The sequence below is a fragment of the Schistocerca piceifrons genome, chromosome 1 (genome assembly GCF_021461385.2).
Source record: "Schistocerca piceifrons isolate TAMUIC-IGC-003096 chromosome 1, iqSchPice1.1, whole genome shotgun sequence".
In the NCBI taxonomy this organism is placed as follows: Eukaryota; Metazoa; Arthropoda; class Insecta; order Orthoptera; family Acrididae; genus Schistocerca; species Schistocerca piceifrons.
In genome coordinates, this window is record NC_060138.1 from 341,660,866 (window position 1) to 341,681,978 (window position 21,113).

The 21,113-nt window shown below is 38.7% G+C and overlaps 1 protein-coding gene across 1 annotated transcript in view; it reads left to right on the forward strand.

Annotated features, from left to right (window-relative positions):
- Positions 1-707: 707 nt before the first annotated feature.
- The window catches only part of LOC124783015 (prenylcysteine oxidase-like), an 85,219-nt gene continuing 64,813 nt past the window's right edge, over positions 708-21,113 (forward strand). The window contains exons 1-2 of the mRNA XM_047253990.1: positions 708-875; positions 1,837-2,046. Of these exons, the coding sequence (XP_047109946.1) occupies positions 794-875; positions 1,837-2,046 (292 nt within the window). The 5' untranslated portion in view covers positions 708-793. The remainder of the gene's footprint in view (positions 876-1,836; positions 2,047-21,113) is intronic.

A 21,113-nucleotide genomic window follows, 5' to 3' on the forward strand; every position in this document is an offset into this window, starting at 1 on the left:
TATTTTGCACACATGGCTTCTTTATCCTTGTTTTGAGTTTTGAAGTGCTCTCTTGCAGAGCTGTCAACTAGTATAATAGTGGGATTGCGAAATAATTTATAAGTTTTTTGTAGTTTCCTGTCAATGTTCTTTATTTCAATATTAACACACGATTTTTCTATTAAATCATGCCTCGATGGAATGGCAACAAGAAAGAACATAATCTGTGGGTTATTTCGAAGTTAATCTTTCAAAACCCTCATTGCAGGACTGCTTTAGTTGCAGTAAACGTCATTTGCACCGCCTACCACAATACACTTGATTCCAGATTGTAAGTGCTACAACACCGAAATTATTATTGTGTTGCACACGCGCTATTTAGCTTTGTGAACTCGAGTGCGTTAAATAAAAAAACCGTCGTAGTTTCCGAAATTGAAAACACAATAGTTGTTGCGTGTAGCACCTTAGACGCAGAATAACTTGTTTCGCTGGATCGGCCGACACTTGTGGCACACTGGTGGTAATTGACGTCACGATCGGTGTTTCTTCAGTTGTAGTTGTGTAGTTGTTACTCGTATTTCAGTTTTGTCACTAAATTAAAATAATTCCGAATGATAAAACAATCGCGGGGCAAAGGAGAAAGCACGCGGGCCGCTTATGCCCGTGTTTGCCTCCTGCTGCCCCAACTTCATCTACTTCGATGGGTCGATTGCCGTTAGTGACCTCCGTCAAGTCAATTGCGTTTACCTATACCAGGCAGAACGCAGAAGGCACTGTGTGAAGTTTGGAGATAGGTCAGGTGTAGCTGTTAATAATGAGAGGGAAGCAGGTGTTTCGTATATTTCTGCTGAGCTTTTGCTTGCAACTGGGAGTTAATGCTGCAGTACCGAGAATAGGTACGGTTCAGGGAATCGAATGCCGATTTTCTGTAAGGTGCAATTTGAAACTATGTATTGTATGCTAGTATGCCGGTAAAACGAATAGATAATGACAGCTGAAGTTTACAACTGCAACCGAATCTCATTCAGCCTTCGTAAACTTTCTTCTGTAGTATCCACAGTGGTTTAAGAGATATGTTAGTAAGGCGTTCTGCAGATACGGGCACCCCTAAAAGTAAAACTGTGGGAGCCGAATGGTAGAGAAATGAGAATTAAGTTCCTAACCCGCGCGGTCATTCGTTGGACACTCAGGCCGTAGAGGACAAGAGAATATACTCTATTAGTCGGTGTCAAAGTTTAGAAACGTGACGACAAGTGCACTGTGTGTTAAAAAAATAGAAAAATACATTTACCACCTGTGGATTTTCGTATAATTTCTGTTCCACGTAACTGGTGAACTGCCGTTGCTTTGTATGTGTTACAGCTTGATACGAAATGCATGAAACACCGTTTTACCAGATACTACAGACAGTCCAAGCCTTTTGCTTTTGTCCCTTTTGTAAGAATTTTCTCCATAATTTTGCATCGTGCAAGAAACAATAAATTCACCAGCCTCTGGTCATTTATTTTCACTCAGCAGTACGCACATCCACAAACCATATTCAATTTCTAAAAGTTTGAATTGTTTAGGTGTTTGGTACACATTGTTTGTACTTGAATTACAATAATCCATGTTAATTTACAGATATGAATTATTTGGGTTTCAGTCTGTTATTAGATTAATTTGGAGGGGAGGGGGTCAACTGTCACTTAGTTTTAAAGCGCTTAAAAATTTATGCTTCATAACAAGGTACAGGATATAGTGTCCTGCCAAAACAAATCAAAAATTTTTCGAAAACTTGCCCTTCTTTGTCACTATTAATCTGTTGTCAGTCTGATGATTAAAGAATATGAACTAAAGCACATCACTCACTTGCAGGAGTTATTGGTGGAGGTATTGGTGGAACAGGAGCAGCGTATTTCTTAAGAAAACTCTTTGGACCAAAAGGAATTAAAATAGACGTTTATGAACAAGGAGCTATTGGAGGCAGATTGGCAACTGTAAATGTTGATGGTTTTGAGTATGAAACTGGAGGATCTGTAATACACCCAAAGAACCATTATGTTGTGGGGATAATGAAAGAGTTAGGTTTGTATCTGCATTATTATCAGCACATACTCTGAGCAACCATAAATACTTTAATTACTGAGATACCATTATGAATGAGTTTGTTAAATAAAGCTAAAGCCTTACTTGTTAATTTGCAGCACTAGTTGATGTAGTACATATTTTCAAGTTAGATAAGTGTATGGTGTGCTTGTCACTGGCCCAGGTCAGATCTGACGGTGAGACTGGTATTTTTGTAATCCTTTGTTTAACTCTGAATGCTGACATAGATAAGTGGTATAGGTAACTAGTTCCACTAATACTGGGTACTTCTGTTGCTGCTCACTCTCCCTGCCCCTCCCTCCCTCCTTCCCTTCCCCCATACTAACCCCACCCACCCCTACCACCACCATTACCTCTATTTTCCTATCATATACATGAACTGTCTGTGGAAATGACGAGTCAGAATGTCTTTTTTCCAGTTTCCTCATTATTAGATTAGATTAGATTAGATTTACTTTCATTCCAATTGATCCGTAGTGAGGAGGTCCTCCAGGATGTGGAACATGTCAGAAAAACAACAATACATGACAAATATTTAAACTAAAACAAATAAGCTAATGTACCATTCCACAGGTCCCAAGTGGAATGATCGTCATTTTTTAATGAACACTAAGAGTCATTTTACAAATACTATTGCACTGAATTTAAAATAAAAAAGTTTTATATTTATTTATAAGGTAAGAAACATGTAATACAACTACTGTAATACTTATTTACAATGAACACATTACTGCACTGAAATGGTGCAGAAGTTAGATTATACTTACACACACACACACACACACACACACACACACACACACACACACAAATTTTCAGTGAACACATTACTGCACTGAAATTGTGCAGAAGTTATGTTGTACTTATATACAAATCAGTTGGTTTTCCTCAGAAATTCATCAATGGAGTAGAAGGAGTTGGCCACCAATAAATCCTTTAGGCTTCTCTTAAACTGAATTTCATTGGTTGTTAAGCTTTTTATGGCTGCTGGCAAGTTATTGAAAATGTGTGTTCCTGAATAATGCACACCTTTTTGTACAAGACTAAGTGACTTTAAATCCTTGTGAAGATTATTCTTATTTCTAGTATTGATTCCATGAATTGAGCTGTTGGTTTGAAAAAGTGATGTATTTTTAATGACAAATTTCATTAAGGAATAAATATATTGGGAAGCTGTAGTTAGTATCCCTAGTTCCCTAAACAGGCTTCTGCAGGATGTTCTTGAGTTCACACCACATATAATTCTTACTGCACGTTTTTGTGCCCGGAAAACTTTAGCTTGGCTTGATTTATTACCCCAGAAAATAATCCCATATGACATTATGGAATGAAAGTAAGCATAGTATGCCAGCTTTTTCATTTTTATATCCCCTATGTCTGACAAAATTCGCATTGCAAACAGAGATTTGTTAAGACGCTTCAGCAGTTCTGTGGTGTGCTCCTCCCAGTTGAATTTATTATCAAGCTGTAATCCCAAGAATTTAACACCGTCCACTTCTTCTATCTTCTTGTCATCATATGTTAGACATATACTCTTGGGACACCCCTTACAAGTTCTGAACTGCATGTAGTGTGTTTTTTCAAAGTTTAGTGACAAAGAATTGGCTAGGAACCAGTGATTAATGTCTACAAATATTTTATTGGCTGATCTTTCTAAGACTACACTTGATTTGCTATTTATTGCAATGTTTGTATCATCAGCAAACAAAACAAACTTGGCATCTGGTAATGTTACTGATGAAAGGTCATTGATATACACAAGAAAAAGTAAGGGCCCCAAAATGGAACCTTGTGGGACCCCACATGTAATTAGTTCCCAGTTGGATGATGCCTGATAGCTTGATACATGTCTCTTTCCTAATAACATGCTTTGTTTCCTGCCAGAGATATAAGATTTGAACCATTTTGCAGCATTTCCTGTTACACTATAATATTCTAGTTTACTTAAAAGGATATTGTGATTTACACAGTCAAATGCCTTTGACAGATCACAAAATATACCAGTTGCCTGCAATTTTTTGTCTAATGAATTAAGTACATTTTCACTGTAAGTGTAGATAGCCTTCTCAATATCAGAACCTTTTAGAAATCCAAACTGTGACTTTGACAGTATGTTATTTGAGATAAGATGGTTATAAAGACGACTGTACATTACTTTTTCGAAAATTTTTGAGAATGCTGGCAACAGTGAAATTGGACGGAAATTTGATGCTATTTCTTTATCTCCCTTCTTAAACAGTGGCTTAACTTCAGCATATTTCAGCCATTCGGGAAATATTCCACTGATAAACGACTGGTTACACAGATAGCTTAATATGTTACATAGCTCAGAATCACATTCTTTAATTAACTTTGTTGATATTTCATCATACCCACTAGATGTTTTTGATTTTAAAGATTTTATGATGGACATTATTTCTGTTGGGGTAGTGAGGGTCAAATTCATATTATGGAAGTTACTTGAAATGTCTGGTCTAAGGTAATCCATAGCAGCATCTACCGAACCTGACAACCCCATCTTTTCAGTAACAGTTATAAAATGTTTGTTAAAAAGTTCTGCAACACTATACACATCTGTCACCAATGCATCATTTACTCTTAATGCTATTTGTTCCTCTTCATGTCTGGTTCTACCGGTCTCCTCCTTCACTATATCCCATATTGTCTTTATTTTGTTATCTGATATGACTATCTTTTCCTTGTAATATATTTGCTTTGACATCCGTATTACAGTCTTTAATATTTTGCAGTATTTCTTATAATGTGCTATAGCATCAACATTGGAAATGTTTCGGATTGACAGATACAGTTTTCTTTTTGTTTTACAAGATACCCCTATTCCTCGAGTAATCCATGGCTTCTTTGTAGACTTTGCTCTAACCTTGGTAAGTTTTGGGGGAAAGCAGTGTTCAAATAAGGTAAGCACTTTATTAGCAAAAATGTTATATTTTTCATTCATGCCATGAGCACTGTAAACATCAGTCCAGTGAATGTCTCTGAGGAGTGTCCTAAAATAATCAATTTTTGGCTTACTGATTACCCTCTTGAGCTCAGATTTAACAGATTTTATATCCTGTTCAGTATTAACATTTAACAGAAGGAACTGCATGTCATGGTCTGAGAGGCCATTGACTATTGGTTTTGTAATATAATTTTGTTCATTTGACTTTTCTATAAAGATATTATCAATGGCTGTTTGTGAGCAAGTGGTTATCCTAGTGGGGAACTTTACTGTGGGAATTAAGTTGAATGATAGTGTTACTAACTCAAATAGGTTCTTATTGGGAGAGTCTTTAAGGAAATCTACATTGAAATCACCAGCAACCACTATTTCTTTGTTTTTGGTTGTTAAATGGGCCAGTACAGCTTCAAGGTGGTTTACAAACAGATTAAAGTTACCTGCAGGTGCTCGATATACACTTAATATTATGAAAGATTTTTTGTGAAAATCTAATTCTGTTGCACATGCTTCCATATGCTGTTCTAGGCAAAATTTATGAATGTCTATGTTCTTAAATTTATGACAGTTCCTGATGAATGTGGCAACTCCTCCTTTCTCCATTTCATTCTGTGAGGTGTGTATTGGAGGAATTAAAATGTTGCCTGATACTTCATGAGTGTATGCTCTTAGAATTTTAGCAGTGAACCTCTGTGTGATAAAATATATCTGTTGTAGCCTTTAGCATTAAAGTATCATGAGTATCTCTGCAATTCTCTCACACTTACTAAACAAACCTGTGACCAAACAGTAAGCAAGATGGCACACTGATCAGACACCAATTCAAATTCAGGTAGACTGCAATTGAATTTCCATCAAGGTTCAGGTTGTCCATGGTTTCATTAAATCGCTAATGACAGTTGCCTTTGGAAACAGTATGGCTAATTTCCTTATCCAAACCTAGCCTGTGCTCTGTCCCTAATGACCTGATTGTCAATGGCAATTAAAACACTAATCTTAACTCCTTCCTTTTCTTCTCTCTCTAAGATTTTGAGTTTGTCTGGACTAAATCTATGCAAGCTGTTCCTGGGGAATAAGTCATTACTCCCCCACAAACCTCTCAGGTTTTTTGAGCGTACAAGCCTCAAGCCATTGTAGTACTTCTTCCTTTCCTGTGCTACCATTTTACTCTGACTATATCTTTGTTCCGACTTAATCTCTAGGTCCAATTCTCTGCTTGCTTATAGGAGATCAATTCTGGCTTCTCTCTCATCGTTCCCTCACATTACACCATGTAATTCAGTTTGACCTCCACCTCTTCAAAATTGTTTTACAGATTGTGTAGGCTGTATGGGGAAACTTGCTCAGTACGCAGTATGGTATGGAGGGAGGGGGGATCGTCATCAGACGCTCAAACGGTTGCAGCCCTCCTGTACAAGCAAGAATTACACTATTAATGCCCAAGCTGTCATCTCCCCTCACATGCCAAAGAGCAGGTGTTTGTCCATATGGAAGCACCGACCCTCTATGCAGTGACCATCATGCCAGGTGGCCTTTGCTCTGACTGGGTGGGAAGAGATCTCATTTGGAGTAAGCGGCATCATGGGAGATATTTGGTGTTATGAAACAACCAAAGTTATCAGCTAGTGTGTGCAAGATCCTTGCATTGTTGTCAGACCGACCGCAGTTCATCGCCAGTTTTTATGACTCGAGGAATTTTCCATTCTTGGCTGTGCCATGGGAGAAAAACAAAATCAAGTGACTTGCACACAGTCATTGCCGTAATTGGTCTTTGTGCCCAAACAGATGAAGGGTTCTCTCTTAAGTGATTTTTTTGTGTGGAAAATACTCAAAATGTACTTGACAAACTCTCTTTCCTTAAAATTATGAGGCAGTTCCATCTTAATTAATTCGGCATATCGTACCCAGTCCTAGGTGCTTCTCATCAACAACTTGGTGATGCACCTTTTACCATCACACGCTATAAGATCCTCAACATGGTACATGGATTAATTTTTCTCTGCTTTTAGATGTAACTGTCAGTATCAATGAAATCCTCCAACTGCAATCTTACTAAGATGTTACTTTATTTTATTTTGGAGCGTACCAGTTTCAGCATTTCACTATGCCATCTTCAGGCCCCATATGCATCTCTCCAAATAAACGATAATGTTATATAGCTCAACTAATTTCTGGATGATGTCAAATTAAACACCTTTCAACCATCTATTGTCAGCTTTATTTTATTGGGTTATTGGGAAACCAGTTTCAGCATTTCACTATGCCATCTTCAGGCCCCTGAGCTGAGCGACATGTAGGAATAATCTACCTTGCTTGTGATTAAAAACAGGGGCCAGCAACACTGGTAGTAGTAGATATTTGTTACAGTGACCACTTCAACCATCACCTGCCTCAAAGTCAGCAGGTGAGGGTTGAAGTGGTCACTGTAACAAATATCTACTACTACCAGTGTTGCTGGCCCCTATTTTGATCACAATTGAGGTAGAATATTCCTACACATCGGTCAGAGGCCTGAAATGGCATAGTGAAATGCTGAAACTGGTTGCCCAGTCAAACAAGGATGACAACTGAAAGGTGTTTAATTTGACATCCTCTGTTGAACAGCTGAGTCCCGCAACCATTGCTAAAAAGACTTGCTATCAAGTCTTCAAATGAAGGACCTGTGAAACGTTTGAATTCATGACATCCAGGGATTTGTGACACTATATGACATTATTGTTTATTTGGAGAGATGCGTATGGGGCCTGAAGACGGCATAGTGAAATGCTGAAACTGGTAGCTTCCAAAATAAAATAACATCTTAGTAATACGGCTTTCGGAGAATTTCATTGATATTGACAATTACTTAACCAGCCAATGTCTCCTGTCCATGATGGATCTAAGGTGTTGGGTTTTCTGCCTTACCTATTTTCATTTGTAGGGGTAAATCTCCGATGGATAGTGTTCTTTCTCTTTTTAGCACTGTGACTGTTGTGTTTTGTGGGTGAGATGGCTGTGGGAAGGATGGCCTCCAACATATGCAGAACCACAGGAAAACACTCCCCTGGCCCCATCCACATACCTGACATCCTGATTATTTCTCTGACTTTATGTTGTTATTTTCTGTCAGACTAATGCCAATTACATTTTTAACCTCGTCACTTCCTCTGGCATAAGATATTCTGTACTCTCTAACTGCCTTTCTCATAACTAGATTGACAGGAATTGGATGTTGATGAGGTTTCTCCTGCCACAGAAGCCCTGGTAGGCTTATTGTTTTCTCTGACTGATGGAATAGCTCGACCCATAACATTTTGCTTCTCCCTAAATTATTTTTCAGTCCTGGCATCAATTTTGCATTCAATACCTTGATTTTAGCACTGCTACATACTTTCATAATTCAGTTAAATTTCTGGCAGATGTCACTAACTCCAGATGAACTTCATGTTAACCAATGGTCTGATGAGCCTGCTGTTTAGACCCCCAACCAGCCCACATGGTGTTGATCAACCTGTGGTGTGTGTCTGAGTAGTTCGAGAGGGGGCGGGGCTCAGCAGTCCTAGGAATTTTCAGCACCTTAGACATCAAAAATTAAGATGGAGTGTATTATATTTGTGAAAGCATGTCAGAAAAGTATGTATAAACTAAAATTTATAACAAGTTTTTGTTACCAGTTTTCATGTATTGCAGTGGGACTTGGATCTTTTATTTGAATGCAATTTAAGTTTGAACAGAAAGAAATGTAGATATTCATGTTCATAGTGGTAGAGATATTGGGGGGGGGGGGGCGGGGGGGGGGGGGGGACTTCAGAAACTCCCTGATAAAATAAAAACACTGAGACAAAAGAAATAAACCTTCCAGAAATCAGCCGTGGCAGAAATAACACTTTGATATCATTAGCAATCAATTTTAGTCTTTATGCCTACTTCTCCACAATGTCATACCACAGTGAGCCTTTTAGTACAATTCTGAATAGAATGCATTTGTTTTGGTAGACAGTATTTACACCACTGACGTTGGTTTAAAAAGCTGAAATACTGATGAGATTCTAGTAATTATGTTGGTAAAATGAACTAAGCTTATGTTCCAAGCAGAGTATTAAAATTCTGCCTCATATTAGGACAACTCTTGGTCTATCTATTGTTGTAATCGATCAGTGACACCTATAAGAAGCAGATGTAGACAAGTAACCCCTATTGTCAGACCCCTTTCACATTTGTATTTTCTCGGAAATATTTGGAGACAGTTTGTTTCATGCTCCATAGATCATTTACATGATAAATGATGATGAAGTGGAACAGGGTCATTTTAGATTCAGATAACAAATTAATGTGGAAGTATAGCTGAATGCTGCTTTTTTAAAATATACAGATTTGAGTTAGTAATTCTTGCCTGCTACCTTTACACATTACAGTAACAGGAATTCTTCTACAGTATATGAGTAGTAGACCAGGAGACAAATTTTCAGTTTGTTTTCAAATTTTACTTCACTGTATGTCAGACATAATATGTCATTGAGTAAATGATCAAAATTTTGGGTGCAGAATTGTGCACCCCTTTTTTGCTGAAGGCAACCTTATGTGGATTAATAAATGTTTTTTTTTCTCCTGGTATTGGAATTATATAATTTATTGTTTGTTTTGAACTGTAATGAAATAATAACTATACTGTGAAGCAGTAGTCAAAATATCTGACCTCTTAAACAGATGTCTGCAAAACTGTAGGTGAGTGCCACATGTTATTCTTACAGCACCTTGTAGAGAAATGAAGACTTTGTTAAAGATGGGTTAACCCAGAACATTATTCTATAAGATATTATTGAGTGAAAATTTGCAAAATACATCAGCTTACTGGTTTGTCTTTCCAAGATTTGCAATGATTGCAAGTGCAAATGGAGCTGAACTAAGTGTTTTTTCCAGTTTAAACTCTCATCAGTATGGATACGGAAAAATTTATTTATTATTTCTTGACACTAATCATCAGTGCAGCACCTCTAAACGTATAGAACTGAATATGCTGTTGTCTATTTTAAACTGAGAGACCACTTGCAGAGAACCAGTTGATGATGCTTTTAAGAACAGTGGATATCATTTCTTCAGTTACTCTATGTATGCTTGGATTGATTACAATACTAGTGTCATATGCAATAAGAAATGATTCTGTTTCTTGTATATTAGACGGAAGATCGTTTTTGTGTGCGAGGAACAATAGCAGACTTAAGATTGAACCTTAGGGAACCCCATATATGATTTATCACTAGTCAGGAGGCTGTTCCCTGATTACGTTGGTTGAATTACAAAGTACAACTTTCTGCTTTCTTTTGGTTAGATATGACACCATCCATGGATTGGCTACTCCATCAGTTGCATGAAATATCAATTTATCTATGAGAATACTGTGCAGTACCCAGTCAAATGCCTTAGATAGGTCACAGAAAATAGCTGTTGGTGCTATTTTGTTATTTAATACTTGTAAAATTTGGTGAGTGAATGTGTGTAAAAAAAATTGCATTCCCAGTTGAGTAAAACTGTTTATTATTGAGGGACTACCTGGGACCCTTAAACATTACAGCAATAATGGGATAGCAGAAAATAGCATGTCAAATTGTATTTATTCCCCCTCGCATACACACACATATCCATCCGCACATACACAGACACCTGTCCTTTTTTCCCCCCTAAGGTAAGTCTTTCCACTCCCGGGATTGGAATGACTCCTTACCCTCTCCCTTAAAACCCACATCCTTTCGTCTTTCCCTCTCCTTCCCTCTTTCCTGATGTAGCAACCGTTGGTTACGAACGCTTGAATTTTGTATGTATGTTTGTGTTTGTTTGTGTGTCTATCAACCTGCCAGCGCTTTCGTTTGGTAAGTCACATCATCTTTGTTTTTAGATATAAATACGTATATAGTACAATTCATACATTTAAATATTCTTCATTGGAGTAAAAGCAGCTATGTTGTAAATATGACTTTAAAGATTTTTCAATGATTTTGACCTCTGTGTTTGCATTTATGTTTTCAGGAAGTTGGTTGTATAATTTAACTCTCATGTGAAAAGTATTGTTTTGGCACAGGACTGTGTTGATTTGGGTCATATTCTAACTACTCTGTAATCAGATGACTGAACTTTGATTTTAATCCCTCATTGCTGCAGTTAACATTTTTGTAGCCTGAACTCTTTTTCTGTGACTGCTCTCAACAAAAACTGTTCTAGAACTGAGCACACAACCAACTCATAACAATTGACTTATGTGTTAACTGTCACACAGTTGTAAGGAATGTTACAATAACTGAGAAATGATTTTACATTATTGGAAAGATAGTTTTGACAAAATTGCTATTAAAATTGTAAAGATTTATGAAAGTTGCCCAAGACATAAGTTACAGTGTGTTACACATCATCTCGTGCCGCACTTATATTTCAGAATATTTTATGAGCTTTGTGAGAAATTATACTACATTACTTTTTATAACAGTGTTTTTGACTAATAAGCACATTACTTCCAAATTACAGTAGGCAGTTTGCTTCTAATGTTACTTCAATATCTGCATGTAAATTGTTGACCTAGTGTATAAAGACATTAAGGCTGAGTACCTTGACAGTAACGCCAGAATGTTTTTATCCGTTACTAATTTGTGTAGTGATATCATGGATCTGGCTCAAAGTTACATAAATATAAAATAGAAATTGAATACATAGTTCATACAACTTAATCATTGCACCTTGCGTGTGACTAAAATACTCTATTGTGGTTTCCGTTATTGAAACTGACTTGGACTTAGTTAATTTGGTAAATGTTATACCACTCTCAGATTCAGATTCTTTATTTGTCATTGACTACATGCAGTAGAATAGGCTTTCTTAGTGATAGCAACTTATAGTTGTGATCGAAGTATTAAAATTAGTGTTCATATATGTACAAATTAAGTTTCTTATATACAGTTATAATTTTATATAAATGTTAGCATGGGCTATATCATAAAATGCTTTCATATGGCAGCATGGACTTTAGGTAGACAGTCATAAAATTTTAATTTTAATTTTTTTAAAAATAACAAGGATTGAGCAGTGAGAGGAAACTTTATGCAAATTTCATGTTATTGCTAGCATGTGTCTTGGAGTGTTAATATTTGCCTCATTTCTAGTGTTATATTCATAATTGTTTCTCTGATGACACATTCTTTAATGTCGTTTCAAGAAAGAGTGCAGACTCATAGATATACAGATTTACCACTGATAGTATCCTAAGCCACTGGCGGCAGGAAGGCCATATGGCCACCCCTTAAATTAACCATGCCAAATCCGACCTTAACCATGCCGACCCTGTAAAAATATTGCGCAAAGGCACAAGAAAAAGAAGAAGAAGAGTACCCTAAGCCTGGTGAAAAGAGGGTGACAGTGCTATTTAGGACCAGCCTTGTAGATTACATATCAATATTTGTTTGGACTTTTAAAATGTTACTGGTATGAAGAGAATGTCCCCATATGAGTAGGTTATATGATATATGTGACTGAAAGGGTGTGAAATATGTCATACAGAGATAATTGTTGCTGACCATAACTTAGTTTCCACATTAGGTGGGATGCTTATGAGACTTTTTACACACTTGGGTGATACACTTTTCCTAACTGAGTTTGTAAGAGTTTGACACATTTATTATCTACATTTGTAGACAGTGCTAACATAATCTTTTGGGTTTTATCTGGATTACAAAAAAGTTAACTAGCTGCAGGCCAATTGAAAGCAGAGTCAAGAATTCCGTGCGTAATCTTATCAAGAATTGGGAAGCCGTGATGTGAAGTAAGTGAGGTTGTATCATCAGCATAGCAGATTGTTATACACAGTGAAGCACGTCAGTGACAGCCACAATGAAAAAGAAGGGGCCAAGGACAGAGACCTGTGGAGCACCTGTACCAGTTTCTACTAAGGGGGTGTGTCTATTGCTAATTGAGACAAACTGTCTTCTGTTGTTCAGGTAGGAAGAAATTAGTACTAATATAGGTTTTTCTACACCGTAATACTCCAATTTTGTTATAAATATGTTAAAAATGAATGCAGTGACATGCTTTACTTGATCACATAATACAAGTAAGCTATTAATGTCTGAGTGACAATTTGCAGAACAGCTGCAAATAGATTGTAGTAAAGGAGGTCATGCTTTTCAAAATAATTGCTTAGTTGAATGCAAACGAGCGATTCAAATATTTTTGAGAGTATTGGTGCAATAGAAAGTGGTTGGTAGATCTGGGGTAGTTGTTTATCACCATTTTTGAATTTTAGGGATAACTTTTGAGATTTTGAGTGGATTCGGAAAAACCCAATACTCTAAACATTCATTAAAAATCAAACTCAGTCGCTTACTTGTAATGTGAACTCTTCATTTAACAACATAATCAGACATTAAGTAGCAGTCCATACTTGCGGAAGTAGATAATTTGGTAACAGTTTTACAGGTGTCATTGGGCATTATTCTATCCCAATGAAACAAAGGCCCTTCAAGAAAGATCCCTTGGAAATGTGTTTGTGGCCTTAATTTTGTTTCCAAATTCTCTGACTGATGTGACAAAGTAGTCATTCAATTCTTCTGGACCTAGCAGAGTTTGCCATACCTGTGTGGAACAATTGTTTTGTATAATAACTTCTCAAGCTGCCTTACACGTGTTTGGAGCAACTTCTATGTGCCTTTCACTTGCTGCTTGTTTGCATGTATGAGCTTAGCTTTGTAATACCTTTTTATTACTAAGGTCAGCATTGTAATCTAAATCCTTCTGTTGAGCCCCTCGATTATCCCTACTTTTACACAGGATGAGTCATAAACGAGGAAAAATATGTTGAGGACCGCATGCTGCTATGCGTAACACGTGACGCACCACTGTTAGTTTCGTTCTCCTCGGTGAACTGTGTACTTATAACAAAAACACCTGTTAACCATTGAACAGGATACTGACAAGCCTCACGATAATCACGACACGTCATTCACCCATAGATACAACACATGACACACCAATGAGCTGATGTGTATCTGCCAGCATTTGAAAGATACGAGAAAGAAAAAAATCTCTGCGTAATGCATGTGAATATATATCGGAACTTGTGAATCACATGTTGCCGGCGGTAATGGGGCGTGCAATCCTATTTTAGGGAACGTGTGTCCTGTAAGTGGAAAGAGTGGTCAGCGGCAGAAGTAAGACTGCGGCGTGAATGACGTGTTTACAACACCTCTGCACTGCTCACTGCGCCCAACACTCACCGTGTCGACAGCTGCTAATGGCTGCGTCGCAGTGTTACTACAATACCGTGGCAAGTTTCACAAACGAGGAATACGCTGACATCCACCTCACCTACAGGCTTGCTGATGGAAGAGCTGACATTGCAAGGCAACTGTATCACTAGAGGTTTCCTAGCCGGTGCCTTCCATCCGCAAAAACATTTTATTCTGTGGACAAGCACTTGAGGGAGTATGGTGCATGTGTAGCACCTCCAGGATTTAGTGGTCATGGCTGACCATCGGCATACAGTGCAGATGACGAACAAAAAGTGTTACAAACTGTCGCGGAGGACAGAACAATAAGTACCAGGTCTCTCGTCACTGCGGTCGGAATGTCACAATCTACTGTTATGCAAGTACTCCATAGAACCCGTTACAATCCCTTTCGCATGCATAGGTACAGGCATTATTGCCGGAAGACTACCAAAGGAGGACTTCTGCAACTTTATCCTATGGCGTCAGATCCATGACCAGCATTTTTCATGAACAATATTGTTCACCGACGAAGCCTACGAGGGGCGTTTGAAAAGTCCATGCAAAGTCCAAGAGATGGCACCACCGGCACATATTGAGGTCATGTTTAGTTAGTAGCATCTTTGGATAGAATGCACACCAAGTTTCAGCCATATTGGTCTATTTCTTTGTGTTTGGCATTCGTGTGAAACAAGGAAGTCGAGTAATTGTCAAAAAATGGATGTAAAAGAATTTTGTGTGGTGATTAAACATTACTTCATGAAAGGCAAAACTCCTCAGGAAACTAAAGAGAAGCTTGATGAACATTACAGTGACTCTGCACCTTTGATTAGAACAGTTTATAAGTGGTTTCAAAATTTTCGGAGTGGCCATATGGGCACAAGTGATGCTGAACATTCTGGAAGGCCTGTGGAGGTTACGACCCCAGAAATCATTGATAAAAATCCATTATATGGTGATGGGTGACCGAAGAGTTAAGATGCATGAGATTGGTAGTGCTGTGGGGATCTTGAATGAATGGGTACATAATATTTTGCACAAACATTTGGACATGAGAAAGCTATTCGCAAGATGGGTTCCGAGATTGCTCACACTTGACCAAAAATGGAATCATGTAAAGTGTTGCAATGATGCCTTGCAGCTGTTCAGGAAGAAACCACAGGACTTTAAGCATCATTTTGTCACTGTGGATGAAACATGGATACATTTCTATACTCCTGAGACCAAAGAACAATTTAAACAATCGGTTACCAAGAGAGAATCTGCAGCAAAAAAGGCAAAGACCATTCCTTCGACCGAACAGGTTTTGGCGACTCTCTTTTGGAATTCTCAAGATATAATCCTCATCAAATATCCGGAAAAGGGTAAAACTATTACAGGTGCATATTATTCATCACTATTGGACCGTTTGAAAACCGAGCTACAAGAAAAGGGCCGGTGATTGTACCACAAAAAAGCCCTTTTCCATCACAACAATGCACCAGCACACACCTCAGCGGTTGTGGTCACAAAATTAATGGAAATAGGATTCCAACTCGTTTCACATCCCCCTATTCTCCAGACTTGGCTCCCTCGTACTACTATTTGTTCCCCAGTTTGACGAAGTGGCTGGTGGGACAAATATTTTATTCAAACGAGGAGGTGATTGCAGCAACTAATAGCTATTTTGCAGACTTGGACAATTCCTATTATTCGGAAGGGATCAACAAATTAGAACAGCACTGGACAAAGTGTATAAGTCTAAAAGGAGACTACGTCAAAAAATAAAAAAAGGTTTACCCCAAACACACAAGTAATTTTTATTTTGCACGGACTTTTCAAACAGCCCTCGTATTTCACAAAGGAGGTATAGTGAATTTGCATAATTGGCACGAGTGGGCAGAAGAAAACCCCCACAGCACAGTGATGTGAGGGTACCAACAACGATGTGGTGCCAAAATCTGGTGTGGTATTATTGATCACCATCTCATAGGGCCACATGTGCTACCACAAAGGCTTACAGGAGAGCGGCACTTTCATTTCCTGGATGCTACATTACCGGAAATGTTGGAAGACGTTAGTTTGGCCTCTGGTATGAACCTGTGGTACATGCCTGATGGTGCCCCCACTCACTTCAGCGGCACAGTGTGATGACACCTGAACAATGCCTTCCCTTCGAAATGGATCGGTCATGGAGGCCCTGTAGCATGGCCCGCAAGATCGCCAGATCTGAATCTCATGGATTTCTTTTTGTGGGACCATCTGAAATCTGTGATTTATGAAGAAGAGGTTGTTGATGTCAACACCCTTCAACGCAGAATACAACATGCCTGTGATATTACGCAAAGAGTACAGACGTGTTGGATCATGTTCAGCAATCCTTCATGCGAAGAGTTCAATTTTGCCACACACATCGTGGCCATCATTTCGAACAGTAATTATAAACCACCACTGCAGCATCTGGTCATGTATTTTTATGTTAGTTTTGATTTTTACAGCTGTATTCTGTTTGTTTGTATTAACTGCTACATACCTGTATAGTTGTATTTTGTATTCTGCATCTCTGTACTTGTTTCCTAAAACTAAGTCCAGGACACAAAAACCAAATTATAAAACATACATGTACAGTAGTGCAGCCCCTCCTCGTGTTCCTTTCCCTATGCCAACTAGCCACAATACATAATACCCGGCTAGCATAACCGGTATGAGATAGATGTAGATGCTGTCATTGCTCGCATTGTCACGCAGACCGTCGCTTGAAACTGCATGTCTCGCCTTCTCGTGAGCGGATAGACTACCTACGACACGCGCATGTTATGCCCTGTTGCCGATCTATCCCCTTGGCCAATGTCGGCACACAGTAACACCCAAAAGTTCACTTCATATTTCCAGGTTTTTACCATTCAATTGCACCATCATTTATTGACATAGGAACATGTGGAAAACGAATTTATGTTTGTAGCTCAGTGTGTGACAATTTGCACAACATATTTTTCCTCATTTATGACTCTCCCTGTATACAGGGTGTTACAAAAAGGCACGGTCAAACTTTCAGGAAACATTCCTCATACACAAAGAAAGAAAATATGTTATGTGGACATGTGTCCGGAAACGCTTACTTTCCATGTTAGAGCTCATTTTATTACTTCTCTTCAAATCACATTAATCATGGAATGGAAACACACAGCAACAGAACGTACCAGCGTGACTTCAAACACTTTGTTACAGGAAATGTTCAAAATGTTCTCCGTTAGCGAGGATGCATGCATCCTTCCTCCGTCGCATGGAATCCCTGATGCGCTGATGCAGCCCTGGAGAATGGCATATTGTATCACAGCCGTCCACAATACGAGCACGAAGAGTCTCTACATTTGGTACTGGGGTTGCATAGACAAGAGCTTTCAAATGCCCCCATAAATGAAAGTCAAGAGGGTTGAGGTCAGGAGAGCGTGGAGGCCACGGACTTGGTCCGCCTCTACCTATCCATCGGTCACGGAATCTGTTGTTGAGAAGCATATGAACACTTCGACTGAAATGTGCAGGAGCTCCATCATGCATGAACCACATGTTGTGTCGTACTTGTAAAGGCACATGTTCTAGCAGCACAGGTAGAGTATCCCATATGAAATCATGATAACATGCTCCATTGAGCGTAGGTGGAAGAACATGGGGCTCAATCAAGACATCACCAACAATGCCTGCCCAAATGTTCACAGAAAATCTGTGTTGATGACGTGATTGCACAATTGCGCGCGGATTCTCATCAGCCCACACATGTTGATTGTGAAAATTTACAATTTGATCACGTTGGAATGAAGCCTCATCTGTAAAGAGAACATTTGCACTGAAATGAGGATTGACACATTGTTGGATGAACCATTCGCAGAAGTGTACCCGTGGAGCCCAATCAGCTGCTGATAGCGCCTGCACACACTGTACATGGTACGGAAACAAACGGTTCTCCCGGAGCACTCTCCATACAGTGATGTGGTCAACATTACCTTGTACAGCAGCAACTTCTCTGACGCTGACATTAGGGTTATCGTCGACTGCACGAAGAATTGCCTCGTCCATTGCAGGTGTCCTCGTCATTCTAGGTCTTCCCCAGTCGCAGGTCATAGACTGGAATGTTCCGTGCTCCCTAAGACGCTGATCAATTGCTTCGAACGTCTTCCCGTCGGGATACCTTCGTTCTGGAAATCTGTCTCGATACAAACATACCGCGCCATGGCTATTGCCCCATGCTAATCCATACATCAAATGGGCATCTGCCAACTCCGCATTTGTAAACATTGCACTGACTGCAAAACCACATTCGTGATGAACACTAACCTGTTGATGCTATGTACTGATGTGCTTGATGCTAGTACTGTAGAGCAATGAGTCGCATGTCAACACAAGCAGCGAAGTCAACATTACCTTCCTTCAATTGGGCCAACTGGCGGTGAATCGAGGAAGTACAGTACGTACTGACGAAACTAAAATGAGCTCTAACATGGAAATTAAGCGTTTCCAGACGCATGTCCACATAACATCTTTTCTTTATTTGTGTGTGAGGAATGTTTCCTGAACGTTTGGCCGTACCTTTTTGTAACACCCTGTATATGATACAACATGTAAGTTTTTGTTTAGTTTGGTTGGTGATCATGAATATCACAATTTTTCCCCAATCTGCTATCCTTGATTGTCATTTATAGAGAATATAAGGGTTTTCATAATGTAGATACATGGTAAAGGAGGGGTATTAGTGATCTTAGACAGAGCTTTACAAGAATCTCTAGATTTGCAACCAAGCATAATTCTGATGACCTTTTTTGCAGTGTGATAGATGCCTTAGAGTTTCGCTAAAATGTGACCCCACATGTGAGTTGAGAATGTAAGTTGGAATGATATTGCACTCTTTACTGTTTCCTCACTACAGCAGGATTGTAGTAAGCAAAGAATATAGCAGGTATTGCTCAATTTTAAGTTAAGATAGTCTATATGCTTATTCCATTTTACAACACTTTGCAGCCATAATCTTAAGAATTTGGTTTCTGTACTGGTACCAATTGACACAACATTGGTAGGGAGAAATGAGATGTACATATCGTTATTCAGTGTGTTGTGAAATTTTTGTGCATTATTTTTTTACTCTTTTTAAAAGCTGATTATTCTGTGCCTGGTTGCTAAGTTGTTTTGTGACATTGTTTACTGATTGCTGTTATTCTATCATGCCTTCCCCTTTTAAAAGAATTGTGGTGTTTACTGCAAATATGATCATTTTATGAGCACCCACATTTAAGCTAAAGTTGTTAACATCAAAAAGAACAGAAGTGCTTCCATTGCTGATCCTTGAGGTACACCATATTTAATTAGATTATGCTCTGACAAGTGTTTAGTTGTTGGTTTGCTGCCAATTGTGGAAGTCGTAATCCCACAGAGACTCATATTATGCAACTTCAGACAAATAAAAATTACATAGAGGCACTACAAAATGATGTTAATAGTGGCCAATTAAATGAAATACTCTGAGTAAAATTCATAGGGATCCAGTTGAATACAAGTTAAACTGAAGTTAACATACAGATGAACAATCAAGAACCTGATTACATGGTTTGTTCTTAAAAATCTCTCTTGTTGTGTTGACTTGAAGATCAGGGTGCTGACTTATTTTGCTTCCTTCATGTCCCAGTTTGTCTTGTAGGATAATTTGGAGCAATTCAGTTAAAGTAAACACCTTTTTCAGCCATTAAGATAGTTCTTAATGATAGAATACAGGAGTTGGCAGTCATATGTTGATGTTTTGGGCAAAGTACAGTGTGTAATTTACCTGTGAAACTCAATGTAATTAGAATACACATCCCTCCCTCAGACACTGCTTCTTCTATAGATATGATTTTCCTGCCAAATGTCCACTCATGTAACTGTAAGTGGTGTGTTAGTGGCAGATCTACAGGAGTTGGATTAAAATATAGAAACATTGCAAGAAACATGTTCTTGAACATAAATGCAGGTGCCAGTAATCCTGCAGTTTGTGCTGTAGTATTTGGCCATGAACATCACCTGTGCAATGTTCTTGGTAAATTGCAAGTGTTAGTCACGGTCAGAACAGTATTCAGTGAAGAGTTGCAAGTGCATTATGTTGGTACTAAGTGTTCTCGAATTCGGGTAACTTGTAGGCACTCATATGGTGAGTGCTTCTGTAACCAAGGAAGCCGAAGTATGTGGTGTTTCAGAAGACTCTATATCGAAGATTTATACCACATACAGGGAAAGCAGAAAAGCATCATCTGCTAAATCACAATGTGGACGGAAGTGTGCATTGGCTGATTGTGACGGGTGGTCATTGAAGAGGACTGTAATGAAAAATGTGAGGAGGACAGCTGCAGAAGTCACTGCAATATCACACACATGAATGCTGTCAGCATCTAAAAAACATGAAGGAAGCTCCATAAACAGGGAATTCCAGAGCAAACTGGAATTCCGGAACTACTCAACAGTGATGGGAATGACCATATTAGGTAAATGTGGCACTGAAGCCATAAAACCTGGTCTGTGGAGCAATGGAAGAAAGTCATTTGGTTGTACGAGTCTTGTTTCACACTGTTGCCAACTTCAGGTCAAGTTTGCAATCCAAGAGTGAAAGATGGTGGCAGTTTGGTGATGATTTGGGCAACCATATCATGGTATTCCATGGCCCCCATGAGTACTCTGTAAGGTTGCATTAACACCAATGATTATGTGACCATTTTGGCTGATCAGGTCCACCACACGATACAATATTTGTTCCTCAGTGGTGATGCTGTGTAAAGATAGGGCCACTGTTCATACAGCTTGCGTCATCCAGTACTGGTTTTCTGAGCTTGAGGTTGTATTGTCACATCTCCCCTGACCACCACAAT